Here is an 18,734-nt window from a genome sequence, read left to right on the forward strand (position 1 = left end):
ATGTGTCCTTGGGGAATCGCTAGGACTATGAAATCTACTCTGGAACATCATCTTGGATAGAGTTCTCCAATGTTTAAATCAAATAAAGCTGTGGTTATAATTATTACAGGGAATGGTTAGAGCTTATTTATAGTGAGGAAAACAACCTGCCATGGAATATACAGTCAACCTTTGTAATCAATTGTGCTTTCAAACGCCTAACTGCTTCCAGCTCTGCTATGACAGTCTTCAAGCTGTGCTCCCCGAGTTAAGGTTTCAGATAAACCCATCTGAGTTCCCTGCGGAGAAGACTCTTCCTTTTGAGGAGAGGAAACTTTTTATCTGCATGGCTGTAATGGAGAAGCTCCTGAACGGATCTTGTTCGTGTTCCCATGTAAACGTCAACTCTGGGCAAACCCACAGCCACAAAATACTACAGTTCAGGGTTTCAGAGGGAACAGTGGCCTTGTTCCCAGGAGAATGGCCTGAAAAACAGAGACTGCCCACAGGCAGCGAGGCCCAAGGGATGAGGCAGCCCCAGGAGTCGGCTCAAATTCCAGCACTGGAGCAATGCCCACTGCTACACTGGGTTAAGCTCATCTTCGCTGCCGGGCTCAGGCTGGCTAACGGGCACCTCTGACACCGGTTTTCACTTAAAAAAAAAAACCCAACATAGTTGGAACGATTTTGAAAAGCAGGATTTTCTGTACAGTCAGAGGGTTGGTACTGGGCCAGCAGAAATGTCTGCATGAGATGAATACTGCTGGATCCCCGGTGGTGTGTGCAGCTCCCACCAGGCTTCCAGGACATAAGAAAACCCTCCTGGCTTTAGCATACAGTTGGATCCTCTTGTCACACACCACCAGCACAATGAAAGGACCTTTTCAAGCCGCGAGATGTAAGGCTCAGTGGAAAAGTAGCCTTGAGTTATCTGGATGCAAAAGAGAGACTTCATCACCTGTGGCAATGAGCAAAGTCGGGCCCTGTTATCAGCTTGGACTGGTGCCACCAGCAGAGACAATCTGCCGTTTCCAATGTGCCATTTCAGCTCAAGCTGTTTGGACCTGACCTGGGAGTACGATGCTGGGGTTATCATCACAACAGGCTTGGGAAGCAGGGCTCCCTTCCTGGAATTCACTGTAGCCTTTGCAATAGCACTAATCCCATTGTATCCTCCAATTCCCTTTTTTTGCAGCACTGCCTGGGAGGGACACGCACGATATGATCAAATTCTCTGTTCTGGCATCTCTTGTACTAACGAGCATTGTCCTCCCAGCGCTTCCCAGGGTGAGTCCGCTTCCCTAGTTCCCAGGTGACCCAATTTTTTCCGCCGCCAGTTTTTCAATTAAGCAGAAATTAATTCCAGTTCTATGAACCGCTGGCCACATTCTGCTCACAGGTACTGATAAAAATGCAGAATTAAATCACTTGCCCTCCGGGGCTGGGTGGAACCCCAACCTCTTCATACCCACAGTGCAAGTTTTCATCAAGCAGGAACGTACCGGCCATCTACTGGCATGGTGAACGGAGGAGTTCAGAGCACAACAGAGGTTTCCTAAGTGGAGGGAGATAAGACAAAGGGAGCTCACGTTCTTCCGAGGAACAGATTTTTATCATATCCCAAAAGCAAGCAGCTGAAAAGATTCCATTCACGAAGGCCTGTGCTTTGAGAACGGGTTAGACTGCCTGCCCTTTCGTGCGAGACTGACGACCGCATCCCATTCGGGATGAAAACAAGTTCTTAAACAGGTTATACCTACCGCTATGGCTCACAGCTGTTATCAGATGCTGAAGACTTTTACATACCTAATTTTCTGTAGGTTCTTCTTGTCGTTCCCCGCAAGGGAGCCAGAACACGTTCAGTGCGCAGCTGTATTCAGCCATCGGCTGAGACGAACATTACCTTGAAAACCCTGAATGCAAAAAACACTCCCACTAGATCGGCTCCATGTTGAGTGGCAGAGGTAGTATTTTATTTTTTGAGCATCCCTCCTCAAGGACACTAAAGAGTTTGTAAAACATCACTAAACGAAAACAAAACATCGGCAACAACAAAAATGCAAACCTGCTGAAAAGTAAAACACAGCAGCATTCAAATATCGGAAAACATGAGAGCTAAAGTGCTTGAGATAATTTCTTAACTATGCACAGTCTGAAGTCAATCTTCCCCATATAAATGCTATTTTTTAACAGCACCTGCCTGGCTGCGTAGGTTTCTTCACCCGTCTATAGCAGGATAACACTACTAAGCCAGAGCCATTCCCCAAAAGGGCTAGGAGCAATGTATTTCTTTCTATCCCTCATACCAAAAGTAAGTTAATAAATAACATTCAAAGAAACACATTTTCAAGTTCAGGCAGCTGAAGTTGGACTTCAAGGAAAGTGACTGTATGGCTTTCCCATGCAGTGAAGTCACTCGCATGGCCTGAAGCTGAACAAAACTTTGGTGGGATTTATAAAGTGCTGTCTTTTAGTATTTTGTGCCTGTCTTCAGTAGTGTTTTTTTTTTAAACCAGCACCAGGGCCGAGAGTTTAAAAAAATTATGAAATAAAAGAGCAATTTTCAGTGGATGCTGGAGCCAGACAGACATTGCACAGTGCACACAAATATAAAAAAAAAAAACCAACAAAAAAGAGCAAACCCAAACCAAAAAAAAACCTAAACCCCAAACCTAACCCAATTATGGTAAAACTTTTCATCCTTAAAAAACAAACACCCACCAAGCACCAAGAGCAAATTTGAAAGCAACATCTGCCTCCCGGTCCCCTGGCTCGTTCCAGCAAGGATGGTTACTATGTGGGACAAGCTCAGCAGCAACGGTTGTGAGCCTGAGCCTGCAGGCACTCAGTGCAAACCTCTCCCGGCGTTCAGCCCCACGGGAGCGATCCAGTTTTCACCGAAGCCAAAGGGAGCTCCCTACAGACTTCAGCAGACTTTGGATTGGCCCCAGAGATTGACAGCGGGAGCAGGACATCATTTGACAGTCACTATTTTTCTATCCAGCCACAAAAGCCACCCCCTGAAATTCCTGAAGGGGTTTTCAATCTTCCCCTCCGTGCATGCATTTAACATCCATTACAGTTATTAGCAGTTACACATGCATATCAACGGGAGAAAAGTCCCAGAGAGGAATTACTGGTAGTAAGAAAAGAAACCCAGTAGAAATGCTGGGAATTGCTAAAGACCCAACTCCCTCGAGTAAATCCGTTTTTCTGTTTAACCAGCCGGCATCTGCCCGCCGGACTGCAATGCAGGAAGCTCTATAGTGTGTGTGTGTGTGTGTTCGTGTGTGTGTGCACGGGTGCGTGGCGCGCGCGGGGTGAGCAAACGGCCCTCGTTCTGCAGCACGGAGCCCATCGGCAAGGCAAGTCGCCTCCTGTCTTGGCATCCCAGCAAGTGTCTCGAGCGCCGGCCCTCGCCGCTCTCACTTGTGAGCCGTGTTGTTGTAATCGTCCTGTGCCGCGGCCGGCAGGGAATGGTCTATCCTGAACTCTTCGTCCAGCCCACCAGGCGCCTTTGCCGAATCCCCCCGGGCTGCGGGTTGGCGACTGTCTGCGCCGCCCCCCTCCAGCCCCAGGATCTGTCTCTGCACCAGCTTGGAATAAAGGCCTCCTTCTTCCATCAGCTCCTTGTGCGAGCCCTGCTGCACCACGCGGCCCTTGTCCAGCACAATGATGTTGTGTGCCTTCTCCACAGTGCTCAGTCTGTGAGCTATGACGAGCACCGTGTGGTTCTGCAAGTCGCCGTAAATCGCCTGCTGAATCTGTGCGGGAGGAAAAGACATTAGTGCCCGAGCATCACCGGCTCCGCTTTGGAAGGGAGAACGGCAGCTTTGTGGCTCCATGTTAAAATACCTCTGGACGGGAGGTTTGCTCTCCTCTGGCTATGCAGAGGACACACGACTCCCTGCAGCACTACCAGCTCCAGCACGTCCATCCCAGCTCCCGGCTCTCACTGTGCAGCCCAAAAGACTCTCCGTCCAGCCAGCCCGCAGGTGCGGTATGCACACAGGTCTGATCCGGCAAGCTGGCTTCTTGTTAGAGCTGGACCACAAATTTGGAGGTCCTGTGGTGCTGGCATGGACTGCAGGAGGCAATACCTGGTAGATGCAGCTGCTCAGAAGAGCGGGACTATTTCTTGGGTGTATCAAGACAAAGCTAGAGAGAGTTGTTTGCTAGCCAAGAGACAGACAATGGCGCTAAGGTCTAAAGGCAGGCAGATGGCCACCAGGCCACGTCACACGGACACCCCTGGCTAGTCAAAACCAGCCCCTGGATGGCATCTGATACCACACACACAGCTGAGGACCTGCAAGCCCACAAGCTGCTCCAAGGTCAGATGCTCACGCTGCCCCACATCTCCGGGACCAGGAGATGTGTCCTCACACCTCAACCTTGAGCTAGTTTTCCCTCATGTCATTAAACCAGCAAGGCCGATCTGCTACTGGTAGAGCCGTTTGGTCATGACATCCCAGCCAGATAAACCCAGCTCATTTCCCAGGAAGCTCGGGGCCTTTCCTGTCAGTGTGGTTTCTTTGGTGCCTCAGCTGGGACTTTAGCTCGGGCAGTCCTAGTCTGCCTGCTGCAGTACCATTTTTTAGAGTCTTCCTCTGTATCCCGTCCTAAAAGGCTGCACAGTGCTGCTGTATGCCAATAAACACTTTTCACATTTCAAACACCGGCAGAGATCCCTATCTCATCCGGTTTGTCAGGCGTTGGCTGCTGTGAGCACAGGATTTTTCCCTTCTTGGTGGCTACAGCAGTGTTGGAAAGCAAATTCTTGCTCAGGAATTAGCGTCTTACCCAAACCTCTGATTGCACCATGTCAAGACTAAGCTTGTCCACAGGCTGGAAATTGAAGCTACAAGTCTTTCCTCCAAACCCAGATTGCCTCTTTGGCCCAAACACCTGCGTCGGCTACTCACCGCATGCTCACTCTCCGCATCCAGCGCGCTCGTGGCTTCATCCAGGATTAGGATGGGGGGAGTTCGGATCAAGGCCCTGGCAATTGCCACTCTCTGCTTCTGGCCACCTGAGAGTTGGGCTCCTTTTTCACCTGCCTCTGTTGGGTCAAGGGAGAGAGAAAGGGGTCAAAATAAAAATCAAGAGCTGCCACCAAGTTCAGCTCCCAGCCGGCAGCATCAGGATGTTGTCACACTTTGAAGCAAAGCCCAGGTAAATGCTTCCGATCGCTTGGCAGAGCGGTTTAAATGAGTTAAACATCTCTGAGGCTGCGGTCCTTCCCTCCTGCAGCAAGTTCTCCACTGTTGTCCCAGGGTTTGAGGCACCGATGCTCATGGAAACAACACAGAGAAGTCCCTGAGCCTGGGAGATCATCCAAACCCCGAGCCCCCCTCCTGCCCTGGCCCATGCAGCTGGGTCGCTACCATCCCTCCCTGCGAGTCGGGCTCTGGAGGGTGTGCAACCGAGGCACAAAATGCTTTCCAGTGCAAACGGAGGGATTTTGGTACCTGTGTGGTAGCCATCTTGTAACTCCGTGATGAAGGTGTGTGCGTTGGCCTTTTGGGCAGCCTGAACAACCGACTCAAAGGAGGCTGAAGTTAAGCCGTAAGAAATATTATCCGCAATAGAGCGGGCGAACAGCACCGGCTCTTGGCTCACCAGGGAGATCTGCAGAAAGGGAGGGAAGAACAGGCGGTTGGGAGCAGGAGAATTGCCGGCTGGTGTCTTGGATCGTCAGCATTTGCTCCTGCTGGGTAAGGACTCAAGCGGGCAGAGCCTCACCATTAAATGCATCAATACGAGCTTCCAGGGAGGATGCTAATGACGGGGTGCCCAGTGGCAGCCCCAGCCCAGTTTTCATCATCTGCTGGGAAGCCATTTCGCCGGAGAGAAACCTGATGCAACGCTGTAGGTTGGCATCTGGGACGGGCTTCCCCCTCCTAGACCCTGCTGTGGTTTTGCTCCAGCCCTGTCATTCCCATCACTGTTTGCACTTCCCAGAATGGGAAACAAGTTGCTGGGACAAGGCAGGCTGGAGAGACCCTCTCCCAGGGTGTTGCTGATTTCCCGTTCAAGGCCAGTAATCACGCTCAGGACACACGAATGAGCCCCTCCTGCATGTTTAATCCAAAATCAGCAAGTTAGGGACAGAGCTGCTGCAATTCCTTAATTGCTTAGCAACCGCCTCCCTGTCCTACCTTACAGCCGTTGTTGCTCACTCTCAAATTCAGCCTGCTTTGCCAAACACTCAAAATTGAAATAAATTGAGCCCTCCAAATTATTGCTCAGAACTTGGTATGAAGAGAGCCAGCGGGACATGGTCATATTTTAATTGACTTCTCCCCATGCTCCTAACACCACACCAGGCTTTCTAAACTGAAAGACTGGCTTGTCTTTTAATTTTTGCTCAGTACGGGCAGGGAATGTAAATTAGTCACACTGACTTTGGCTTTCCAGCCTGTCTCTGATCAATTGTTTTCAGGTTTTCCTGCTGACTGGTGAGGCCATTTGCTCCGGGGGCAAACAAAGGCGGCAGTTACTTGCCGAGGAGATGAAGGCTGATCTGTGCTGACACACAGACGAGAGCCGAGGGGCCCGGACCCCTCTCCTGGGCAAACCACCCAGCCCCTCTGGTGCTCCAGCTGGTGCCAGGATCCTGAGAGGTTTAACTCCCCATTAGCTGAGAATTACTCTAAGATCTTAAGGGAGAAAGTGATGGAGGAGTGCGGAAACACTTTTTTTCCAAACGCAATTTAGACAATAATTAATCCAACAACCAAAAACATATTTCTACTGCATTGGCCAAAAAAATATAAAACAAAACATGTTTCTTGTTCTGTTTTCAGAAGACTTCCCCCTCCCTATGAACCCACTCTCCGTCCTTTTCCCTTACGCCCCCACAAATTATCTGAATTCATTTCCTGGACCACCTCCAGCCTCCAGCTTTCTGGACATTCCAGAAGCTGCCAGATCAAATCCAAAACAACATGCAACGCTACCATCCATCCCCTCTGATTACGGCAGGCGATAGCTAGAATACACATACAGTCGCTCGTACCACTGAGTGCAGGTACTTGTGATCGTACATGTTAATGGGACGCCCGTCCAGCAGCACCTGCCCGTCTTGCAGAGGATAGAAGTTCTCCAGGATGTTGACACAGGAGCTCTTCCCGCTCCCCGAAGGACCCACCAGCGCCGTCACTTTGCCAGGGTGCAGGGTGAAGGACACATTCTGCAACACGGATGGGAGAGCGTGATCAGGTCCTGGCTTTTCCCAGGGTCCCGGGGCAGTGACTCAGGTACTATGCGAGAAAGGTAGCCAAAATCCAGCCACAGTGACCTTCCACCTTGGGGATGTGTCTCATCAGCCATCTCTCCTGGCTCTGAGGAAGCAAAATTGCTTCAAATTTGCCTGCTGATGTCGCAGGACCTCTAAAAACTGCACAGCAAACTAACCTCTTTGCCGTCTCCCCTTGCCTTGTGACCCCCAGCCCCTCTCCCGTGGAAACAGCCTGAGACAGCTTGGCACAAAGCCCTGTACCATGCTGACGCGTTTAATGCCTGAGCGGGGAACAAGGGTTTTATTAATAAATCTCATTCCTTGTAAGGAAGGCAGGCCCTAAACACCCGCTGGTCCTTATAATCTGTTTTCCAGCACGCTGTCGAGCCTGCCTTTACGCATCTCCAGAAGGGCAGCTGACGTTTCCTGCGGGCTGGGGATGGGTTATTGCCAGCATGGAGAAGCAGCTCGTGATGCCTCGTGGTGGGGAGCGCCCTGCGCCCGCGGGGCTCACCTGCAGGACCTGCGTGGCAGAGCGAGTGCGGTAGGAAAAGGTCACGTTTCTGAACTCCACCTTCCCCTCCACGTGGTCTGGGGCCAGGGACCCGTCGTTCACCATCGTTGGCTTGCGGTCGATGAACTCAAACACCTTCTCGGCAGCTCCCACTCCCTGCATCAGGCCGCTGTAGACGGAGCCGACGGACTGGAAGGGAAGAGGCAACGGTAAGACCCTCCCGTGCGATGGAAAAGACAATCGGTGCGACTTGTAAGGAGAATGGCTGAAGCATTATGAAGTCTATCATCTGACATCAACTACAGTCATCAGACACAGCAAAAGAAAGCTTTTCCTCTATGCAGTGTACAGAGGGGATATATCCAGGGAAAGGGCGCCTAAAGGAGTTTGTGCATGGGTAGACCCAGAGGAAACAGATGCATTGGGAAGAGAAGACATGCACCAGGAGATACATGACCCAAACTTCTACCAGAATCCTCTCCACCTATCTCTCCCTGCTCAAGACCAGCAGCTCCCCAACCCAGTAGTTGAACCGAGTCGGTGTACGGCAGCACATTGCACCAGCCCCAAGGGCACATGTCTCAAATGCAGAGCAGCTCCAGGCTGGACCTTTCTAGACAACCATTTGGCAGCTGATATGGCTGTTCCCTGCTGGAATATGGTCCCAGTGGATTTACCGTTGTGGTTTCCCAACTACACCTGCTGCACACTGACACCAGCTTCCCTGGAATAACCCCCCGACACGTCGGCTCCTTTTGATATTAAACCCAGAGCTGCAGAACAGCTTGTACTGCAACTGCCCCTCCCATCAGGAGGGGGAAAAAAAACCCAAACCAGACCAAACTCACACCAAAACCGCAGCCTGGAAACACCACCAGAGCCTGCAGTCATCTGAACAGATGGCGAGAGCCGGGCACGCTGCCTCCAGCTCCGCTCTGCCGCTGCACAAAGGCTGAAGCACTGCCGAAACCACACTTGGCTGCGAGGAAACCTCGACTTGATCGTTTCTGCCTCAATTAGCCAAGCTTACGCCTTTGCAAGGGAAAGGCAGCCCTGGGTGGGCTCCACCATCCCCCCCACAATCCCATCTTGCTAACGCGCTGCCAAGGCAGCAGCTTGCAGTCTATTCCAGGAGGAAAAAAAAAATGAATTAATATAATTAAGTTTTTAACGAAGCCTGAAATTTAACAGGCAGCTTCGTAATCCCTGCATCCTTCACGCCAGGAAACGTGCTTGGGGGACAGCCAGGACTCTGCCCTTCAGCAGGGCCAGCCTGACCCCTCTGGTCCCCATTAAGGCAATCGGGGGACAAGCTGCTCCGGGCGCGTTCAGGTTGTGAGGCCGCAGCAGGAGGGGAGCGGGGAGCAGAGGGGAGAATCAGCCCCCCGGTGGGTGAAGCCACAGCACCAAGGAAATGCGTTGCAGGGACGTCAACACTGGATCTGGCCCTGTGACTGCCCTGGGACCTTCTAGAAGACAAATATCACCTTGATATGGGGTAGCCCAGAGGGATAAAACAGACTCACCTCCATGCAGTCTCCTAAGACGAACTCGTAAATGATGAAGGATATCAGATTTCCACTTGTCATTTGCCCCGAGATCACGAGGTGCCCACCATAGTAAAGGATGCTGACCTGGACCACCAGGAGGGTGAGCTGAAAGCAAGAAAACACCCCAAAATCAGCAAGGACAGCTGAGATTTGGTGCACTTGTAATTACTCACACACAGCCCACAATTCATGTGCTGACATTTATTCTTTGAGCCCTGAACTGAGCATCCCTGACAGCGCACAGCTGACAGCCCTAGCAGCGAGCATGGATGTGAGAAGGGAAAAACAACTCAAGTATATGCGTGATTTAACGAGCTGGGCTGGCATCTTTCAACAAAACAGGAGTCCAGAGGGGCAACAGCCAAGGAGGGAGAATTTATCTGAAATAACAGAGCATCTCATGAATTTTTCTCTTGGACTGACATCCTGAAGTGCAATAATCTACGCGCAAATTATCCAATGCATGCAGTCACCTCGCCACTAAAATACTTTCTGTTATATGAGTGTGACACATTTTAATTTAGAGCACAAAATCAAGCCAAGAGTTAATGCAAAAAATCCTCCTTGCTTGTACAAGTCCCTGAAGCATAACCTCATCTCTTGCCTGAAAGCAGTGTGGGGGGGTACCACCTACTCCAGAAAGGAGACAGATCAGCTCTGCTATGACAAATACCAGCCCCTGCCTTTATTCAGCCACTTTTGTTCCACGCTGCCTGGGTGCTCAGAAGAGCGGCGATGCCCTGGTGCTCTGTGTGACGTCTGCGGGACAGGCTGTAAATTCACGCAGACAAAAATACTGGGGGGGGAAAAAAAATTCCTCTTCTGTTGGTCTGCCATGACCTGACCTTAAGATCCTGCATTCCCTTCAAGAAAGGCTCTACCGGGGCTGTGCTAAATCCACCATCTTCTTTCTACGTGAGCCCCGCCGGAGCAGTTTTTGAGGGGTTTTGCCTTCTTTGACTCATTGGGATCTGTGCTGACCCAGTTAATGCTCTGGCTTCACCTGGGAGCTCAGAAATGGTGCTAAAAATGCTCAGATGTTGCTTCCAGACTTGGGAAGCCATAAAGTCTCCCACGGCTGCACAAGGGCACCGTGATTCGCAAACCCTTCACCAGAGGCTACTTTGGTCCTTGAATGTGCAGAGATAAGGGCAGCCTCAGGTGAGGGTTTTGCACAGCCTGAGTCACCAGCCAACGCAGGAGAAGTCCCAAACCATCTGGTCCTGAATGACGAAAAAGCATTTTGAAGAAAAAAAAAACAAACAACAAAACAAAAACACAAAACCAAGAAAACCCAAACCTAAACCTCAGCAGCCTCCCTCTGCCACCACCCACACACAGAAGATCTCCGTTCCTGAGCAGAAGCTCAACCAACGCCACGGCTGTTTCCCAGCCGGAGCCCCGGAGATGAGCTGGCACAGGCACGCAATGCAGCAGCACAGAAACACGGGGTTTTCCACGACCTTGAGCCGTTATCAATTATATTCTTATTTGCAAGAGAAAACAGACCGTTTGGTGGCACGATGCAGCGCTGCCCTAAGGGGGAATGGAATATATTTTTTGAGGAGTGGAAAAAAATTCATAATCAAGAGACAGAGGATTACTGGCAGCAGGCATCAAGGCTGGGCTCACCCCAAAAAGCTCCCTGAATGCGGAGGAGAAGCACGTGCGTCGTGCCACGTGCGTTTTGGGATCCGAAGCAACATCCCCTGCCTGTCCCCAGCCCCGTATGGAAGTGCTGGCCACCTACCCCGCTGGACCAGACGTAGTAGGTGTAAGCCATGGCCTCCCGCTTGTTGAGTTTGTACACCTGCTGCAGCTTCTGCCAGTACACGTTCGCCTCCGCCTCCTCGTTGGCAAAACTGCGGACGGTCTTCATGGCGGAGATGGTCTCCTCGGCAGTGTTGTTGGCCTTGGCCAGGGCGTTCTGCACGTCCTTGGAGAGCTTCTGCGGGGAGCAGGGGGAGGCAGAGGGGGCTCAGCAGGCGCCGGGCTGCCCATGGCACCTCTCCCCACACGCCCTGGGCTCAGGAAAAGAAGGCACAGTGACATTTTCCAAGGCCACAGGCAACGAGGCTGAGCACTAGGATATATCCCACACCTCGGGACGGCCCTGGGGCACTGTGCCAGGAGGGCAATGGATTCCTTGTGCTGTCCCCGAGGAGGGACCTGGGCTGCAGGAGGTGAAGTGCCGTGCCCACAGCCACTTGGGAAGCCTGCGGCAGAGCCGCTGTTCCCGGTGCCCTGATGAGACAGGGTCAGCCTGGGCCAGGAGCCCTTCCAGGAGTTTCCAAGTCAGGGACAGGTCTGGAGACCAAGGGCATCCCCACTCCTCCCACAAGCACCTGACCCACAGGAGGAGCCATGGCTGCAGGATGCAGCACCCAAGGACCCAGCCCCGGCAGCACCCATGCATGCCATGTCCCCAGCACAGTGGAAAGCTCCGACAACTGAAGTGGGGAGCAGCAGTGCAGGACTCGCATGGTCCATGGGACATGGTATTAGCCACGGGGCATGGCCCTTGGCCCATGTGAGCCCCAGGCAGAGGGAGGGAGCTCGGCACTGGATTTAACCCCCATCCAAGTCACTCCAAAGGGAGAGGACAGATTGCACAAGGGCAGGCAGGCACATACGCAACATCCCAGAGCCAAGCTACCTCTCCTGTCAGACCCAAGATGCTTCCAATTCCTCAACACAAAGCAAGTTAAGAGCCGAGGCTATGCTTGTCTGCCCATACACATTTAATGCCACCCTCCTGCCTCCGCTGCCGGGAGCAAAGCACCCGAGCATCAGTCCCACCAGCTCCAAGGCCACCCACAATCTCCACGATGGCTTCACAAGGGGAACAGCCCGGCGTCGCGGCACACCATGACCATGCCAGCCACTCCTGCCTACCTTGTAGTACTTCCCATAGACATCAGAGACCAGCATGATGATGGGGAAGCCCATGAAGGTGACAAGCGAGAGTTTCCAAGAGAGGCTGAACATGAAGAAGATCACCCCTGTGGCCTTCACCACGTTGCGCAGGAAGATGTTGATGTTCTGGGATACCAGGTCGCTCACGATGGTTGTGTCCGACGTCAGGCGGGAGATGACATCCCCTGCAGCAACGAGGGGTTGGGAAAGGGGAGAGCAGGGACATGTCACCACAGCAGGTCACTGCCTAGCTGTGTCCCATGTCCCATGCCAGGGGCCAGATGGAGCTCCCCATTCAACCCAGCCCGTTGCTGGGGGTCTGACAGGTGGCATGGAAGAGGGGTGACCCTGCACCACTGGGGATGTGACGCAAAAGAGAGGAGCTCGAATTGCTGCATGCATGAGGGACATGAAATGCACCTGAAGCTACACCCCTGGGTCACCACAGATGGCTGCAGGACAGCGAAGGGGACTGTCACAGCACCCTACGCTGGAGGGCACCCCATGGGCACGCAGACGGGCAGCAGGTGTGTGGGTGGAGTGTTTGCTGGGCTGCTGAATGCACCTCCCTGTGCTGGGAGCTGACAACCCAGCCCCGAGTTCATTTCTAAATGATGCTGAACGTTACAGCCCGCAAACATCACCCTGAATTCCTCAATACTTGGCCCGTGTTGGAGTCCAGCTGAATTCCCATGCTTTTGTGTAAGTCCAGGGTTACCCATATCCCACTTACAATAACATCTCCGGTGTCCTCAGCTACCGGGGCATCATGCAGCAATTGCTAAATATGGCAACAGCCTCAAAACTAAAAATACCACCGAGAAGAAATTAAATGTGGGAGAAGTTACAGCAGGCTGGGACCACACCAGAGTGGCACAGACCAGGACAGGACTGAATGGCAAGCAGGGAAAGCCACAAGCGTGCCCAGCAAACTTCACACATCTGCGGTTTCCCATGCCCGGAGCAGAGCTGGAGGGCGGCTGATCAGCAGGCACCGACGGGAGGTACAGGAGGAGGAAAGTAGGTGTTTTGGGGATGAGCACGTCAGCCCCCGGGACTGCTGGATGTCAGGCTGATCAGTGGCAATGGGACATCCCCAGGGTGCAGGGCAATCCTGTCCCAACCCCATGGTGGGAGGCACTTGAAAGGGAAGAGCTTTCTGCTGCTGTTTCTACACACGAGCGCTTGGGTGCCATCTCTGGCTGCCCCCAATCTGCTACGCTAGGGCAAACCAAGGGGAAAAAAATACCGGGATGGGATAGAGGGGTTAGAGCAAATGCAGGGGCAAGAGGAACCAACCTGTGCGATTCTCATCAAAGAAACTCATCTCCTGAGACACCAGCGACCTGAAGAGGCAGTTGCGAAGGCGAATGTTCAGTCTTGCAAATATGAGTGTAAAAACGCCACCCCGGATACCTGCGGCAAATGAGCTAATTGCAGATAAGAAACGTTATAGACCAATGGACACGAAACCCGCTCCTCAGCAACACAAACACCCCGACGCCCAGGCCAAGGGCTTGGGCAATGCTGTGCTGGTACCACTTTCCACCCCGGGAAGCGATGGCTAATCCAGCCCATGTGTCTTCGGGACACCACCAGCACGGCTGGTCCTAACCCCAGTAGTGACAAGCTTCAGGAGGGGACGCGGCGCTGCTGGGACAGCATTCTCTGGGGAGCCTGTTCCCTGTGATTGCTCCTGCTCCCCCACCACCAGCAGACGGATGTGGAGGGCTACGCACCAGCCTCGTGAGAGCCACCACGGCCTCTCTGCACTGTGACAGCACAGAGAAATCAAAGCGCATCCCTGGGGTCTGGCAGGGACCTGGTGGAGCATCTGAAGGTGAGACAGCCCGTGCCCAATGCCACCGCGAGCTCCTGTGGGAAAACTCCAAACTCATCCTCACCAGGGACAAAACCAGCCCCTGCGATTACCTTCCTATGGCGAGCAGTGACATGACCAGCACCGCCGTGGAGAAGCGGTCCATGCTCTTCTGCACCACGATGCCGTCGATGGCCAGCCCCGTGTAGTAGGGCAGGAAGGTCTCTCCTGCCAGACAAGCACAGGAGAAGGGGTTTCAGCCCCACCACACGGGATTGGCACAGGACCTGTATTTCCAACTGCAATGGCCCATGGACTACCCTATCCCCACCATGGAGATACTCGGCCATCACATGAGATGTCTCAGGAGGTGCAGCCGTTAGTGGCACATGGGGATGTTTAATTTCCCAGTGTATTTTACCCCTATTGCATTTTTTTTGCCCCACTGCATTTTCTTTACCCAGCCTGTGCAGGATGTGCCACCCAGCACCCCCAAAAAAGCAAGCCTGGGGTGCTGCCAAGTCCTCCCCACCATGGCTCCTTCCCTCCCGGTGAGGATGGGAGCAACCGTGCCCCCCCCACGTCCCTTTGCTCACCCAGTGCAGCCACGAGGAGGAAGAAGGAAGCGATGCCCAGGAAGAAGGCATCTGGCTTGGTGTAGGACAGCAGCTTATGGATGGTAGGACCTGCTGCCTCCTCCCGCTTGTCCCGCGGGGCACCACCGTCGCAGCTCTCCTCCGCCTCGGCGCGGGACTCGGAGCCGGGCCCCAGCGCCTCGCGGGAGGAGGTGACACAGGCCAGCAGCTGCCACAGCCCGAAGGTGGCTGCCAGCGCCACGTAGGTCCAGGCAAAGAGCCCCCAGAACCAGGGGTCCCTGATGGTCCTCCGCACCTCCGAGTAGAGCAGCAGCTTCGCCATCATGTAGATGCCCATGAGGAGGCAGACAACAGCGATGAAGGTCCGCGATGCCCTGAGACGCCGGGGGCCATAAGCTGTGTTGGTGGCCACCCCGATGGCAGCCCCCAGCAGGACGCAGCTGCGGTAGAGGCAGCCCCCCCAGATGTCCAGCAGCGAGTTGAAGATGTTGAAGTGCCGCAGGTCCTGCAGGATATCCCGGCCACCCCGGCCGTGGGCGTAGAGCAGTGTGGTGACCACCACATCAGTCCCACTGAGCGCCAGCGTGCTGGCCACTGCCTTCCAGGCACGCATCTTCGCCACCGGGCTGGGGGCGTCACCGAGGCGGTGGAGGGCAGCCCTAGCACAGGGAGGACATGGTCCTGTTGGCCTCTGCTGTGGAGCAAGAAGAAGGGGACGGGGTTGTTATTCACCCTGTGGAGGTGGTGGGGAAGGGGAAGCAGGATGGTGGGACAACCGTGCCAGCTCCCCACCAGCCCGTCCTGACCCCAGACACCGCTATCTACTCCTTCCTCCCCTCCCCTACTGCATACGCTCTGAGGTGTTTCATAAAATGAGAAGCACAAATGAAGACAAACTTCATTTGTCTGCCTCCGCCCGTCCTGAATCCCTCAGCAGAAATCCGCGCATCTCAGTGGGAATCTTCGTCCCCCGCCTTGCTGTGGCGGCTGTGGGGCCACGAGGTCCCCAGCAGCTGGGCGATGCCAGGACATGTGTGCAGCCCGCGTGTCCTGTGCTACAGAGCCACGTAGGGGTTAAACTTGGACATTTGTGATCTGAGAGTCCCTCCTCACCTTTCCCAGGACAAAGCTGAAACCGAGCACTCAATTGTTTGATCAAGCACGGTCAAACTCGTATGGAAGCAGAAGGGAGAGCAGCTTGGTGTTGTAACAGACACCCCACCCCCCTCACGCCCCCCGCCATCAAAAAAAGAATAAATCATAGGTACAGCAGCCTGTCACACTTTTCTGTCCTCAGCCCTCTTGAATATTAATTTGGAGTAACCCACTAAACCTGCTGCGCTGCCAGCGTGCAATTCAGTGACACAACAAAAATCCCAAGAGGAAATCAAAAGGGGGTCTTGGAAATCAAGAGCTGCATCCCACGGGAGAGGGAGGCTCTGGGGCGGAACGCTGCCTTCGCTGTCACCCATGGGTCTGACAGGTGACGGCGATGGTGGGGCTAGATCTGAATTGACACAGAAAAGGGCGAAAAGCTCAACTTCCTTTAAACCGAGCGAGCTGCTCACCTGCTCCTGCGCCCTGCCCAGAGGTGCCGCAGGTTGGCACGAGGGAGGTACCTGATCCTTGGATTTGTGCTGGCCAAGCAGCTCATGACGGCGCGCGGTGCGGAAGGCATGGCACAAAGGATGCCATGCTTTGGCCACGCTCCGGCCTGCGTGACCGCAGCCACCTCTGCAGCCGTCCAAAAGCCAACCACGGGGAAAACCAAGGGCAGCCCTCGGCACCGGTCAAGCAGCACCGAGAGCGGCTGGGTGGTTGGGCAGGCGGGATGAAAAGCTACGAAGTGGAGTAAAACAAGGCAGGAGCTGGAATCTGGGGGAAGAAGGAGGGTTTGTGGGGTGGGTGGGGATGGAGGGATGGAGGCAAAGCGGAGCAGCGGTGCCAGGGAGGAGCCGGACACGCTTCCCAGGGTGCTCGCTGCTGCCCTCCGCTGCAAAGCTGCGCGGATCCGGCCCGGCGGCGACGGAGGAGGAGGAGGAGGAGGAGGAGGAGGATGAGGAGGAGGAGGCGGCAGAGGAGGAGGCATCCACCGCAGCTCCCTGCCACCCGCAAAGGTGTCCCCAGCGACAAAGCAGGAGATGCCGAAACTCCCCAGCCTCCCCCCGGCCTAGGAGATGCTCCTCCCGGGGGGGGACGCCGCTGCTCGCCAAGGGGAGGGGGAACACGCGTTTCTCCCCCCACCCCACTTTTTTTTTTTTTTTGCAGAATCAAGGGCAACGCGCTCCAGACCCCCCCACACCCCCCCACCCGAACCGGGTCTTACCGATAGCAACGGCGGGGATCGGCCCGGTCCTGGCCGGCGGCGGCGGCGGAGGCGCGTCCCGGGAACAAGGTCGGTGGGGGGCGTGGCTCCTCTCATGGCCACGCCCCCTTTTGACCACGCCCCTTTGCTGCGGCGCCGTCCCGGTCCCGCCCCCCCCCCCCCCCCCCGTTCACCGGGCACCCCGGCCCCCCGCTACCGCCCTGCCGACACCCTGCCCCAGCAGCCCAAGGGGTTTTCCCCACCTTAAAAACGGTTTAGTTTTTTTTTTTTTTCAAAATTTAATATTTTTAATATTTTTTTTAATATTAATTTATTGGTTTTACTGAATTTCTGTAGCGGAGGGAGAAAATACAACACGCGGCTTGGCTTTCAAAAACCACCAGGGCAAGGGCTCGACGCTGGGTGTTTGGGTGTTGTTTTTTTTTAAATTAACCCCTCAATAGCAGCTCAATATCATGTTGTTTGGTTTTTTTTGTTTAAATTACCCCCTAAACTTGGGCTCAACAAAGGTTCCAGATTCCAGAGGGGTCCGGTTTCAACGAATCCAACTTATAAATTATTTTTTTCCAGCAGCTCCGGAGGGAGGGCAGCGCAGAGGCTCTTCTCTGCATCCAGCTGGGCTATACAGGTGACAGAGGGGCTGGTCGGTGTCATTATCCCAAAGTTTCCCTATATTTTTTGGAGTGCTGGATTTAAAAACACCCCTATAACCCCCACCAGCACAGGACTGTAGGATTCCTGGAGTTCGTTCCATTTCTGGAGAGAACAGAATGGCGACTTTACAAAGGAAAAATTAATTTTTCTCTGCCCGGACAACCAAAAATAAAACCATTGCGTTCTAACGTTGATTTTATTTCTGCTAATTAGTGCTTAAAACTTAAAAAAAAGAAAAAAAAGCTCACTCCAGGTCATTCCCACGTCCACCAGGAATGCAGCCAGGCCTGGCCTGACTCTTGCCGGTTCAGGCGGACAGCAGGGAGGACACTTTTAAGCTGTAGGAAACAAACTGCAACGTGGCTAAGCTGGGCCTGGTTTCGGTTTTGTTTTTTTTTTTTTTTTTGTTTTTTTTTTTCTCATTTGCACCCAAGATCACTCCCTGGGCTTTGATGCAACTACTCCCATGCTGTAGTCAACGTGGAGCTTTTTTGGCAAGACCGAGCCTCTCGCTGCCAAAGCATCCAATGAGGATGGTGCCACTTCCCTCGGGATGGTCCAAGGGCAAACCTGGACCGGGAAGGGACTGACCAGACACCCTTGTCTGAACCTTCCCCTTCCCTTCTCCCCAGGACGCAGCAGGCATGTCTGCGCCCTGGACTCCCACGCAGCTGGGCCACAAACCTCGGGGACAGTTCGTGCTCCTGTCCCCGGCGCCGTGGGACCCCCAAAAAAGCCCCAGAGGCTAACTGCTTTTCTTCATGCCGGACATACTCTGCTCAGGCGGCAGGACCGTCTCGATCTGAAACGACACAAACTGGCCCTTCTTCAGCTTCTTCAGGGAGCTGGCAGCGTTGCTCCCAAACATGTTCTCTTCCACTTTGAAGGCAAGAGAGGGCAGGCCCCGTCTTTTCCTTTTCACACTCTTCCGCTCCCGCTTGTAGGCTGTGGTCATGTTGGCGATCACCTGTAAAGCAGATTGCTTGGGTTGGGCCTTGAGATGCCACTTAAAAAAAAAAATTAAAAAAAAAAAAAAATCAACTCGCATCCGTCTCACACGAGCTCGGCGAGTGAGAGCCGGTGCTGTGGCGTGCGGAGCTCAGCGGGGCAAGCCGAGGCCGTGCCAGCAAGCGCCAG

At 53.8% G+C, this 18,734-nt stretch overlaps 1 protein-coding gene across 1 annotated transcript; it reads right to left on the reverse strand.

Moving 5' to 3' along the window:
* Nucleotides 1–1,941: 1,941 nt before the first annotated feature.
* ABCB9 (ATP binding cassette subfamily B member 9) lies at nt 1,942–17,025 on the reverse strand. Its single transcript, XM_063351306.1, has 12 exons — nt 16,944–17,025; nt 14,618–15,311; nt 14,135–14,249; nt 13,502–13,632; nt 12,182–12,387; nt 11,037–11,234; nt 9,263–9,391; nt 7,737–7,925; nt 7,001–7,174; nt 5,451–5,610; nt 4,905–5,041; nt 1,942–3,743 (listed from the first exon to the last, which is right to left on the reverse strand). Exons 2-12 carry the CDS (start codon nt 15,228–15,230, stop codon nt 3,405–3,407), a joined length of 2,391 nt encoding a protein of 796 aa, XP_063207376.1. The 5' UTR covers nt 15,231–15,311; nt 16,944–17,025; the 3' UTR covers nt 1,942–3,404.
* Nucleotides 17,026–18,734: the final 1,709 nt, after the last annotated feature.

This window comes from Chroicocephalus ridibundus, chromosome 13 (genome assembly GCF_963924245.1).
Source record: "Chroicocephalus ridibundus chromosome 13, bChrRid1.1, whole genome shotgun sequence".
Taxonomy (NCBI): Eukaryota; Metazoa; Chordata; class Aves; order Charadriiformes; family Laridae; genus Chroicocephalus; species Chroicocephalus ridibundus.

Bases quoted from the DNA above. Each gene is read 5' to 3' on its own strand.
- ABCB9 (XM_063351306.1), bottom strand. From the start codon at position 15,230: ATGCGTGCCTGGAAGGCAGTGGCCAGCACGCTGGCGCTCAGTGGGACT. The intron at 9,392-11,036 runs GTAGGTGGCCAG...TCTTGCTTTCAG, and splicing joins ACTACGTCTGGTCCAGCGGG to CTCACCCTCCTGGTGGTCCA. The intron at 7,175-7,736 runs GTGAGCCCCGCG...TCCGTGTTGCAG, and splicing joins CTGCCACGCAGGTCCTGCAG to AATGTGTCCTTCACCCTGCA.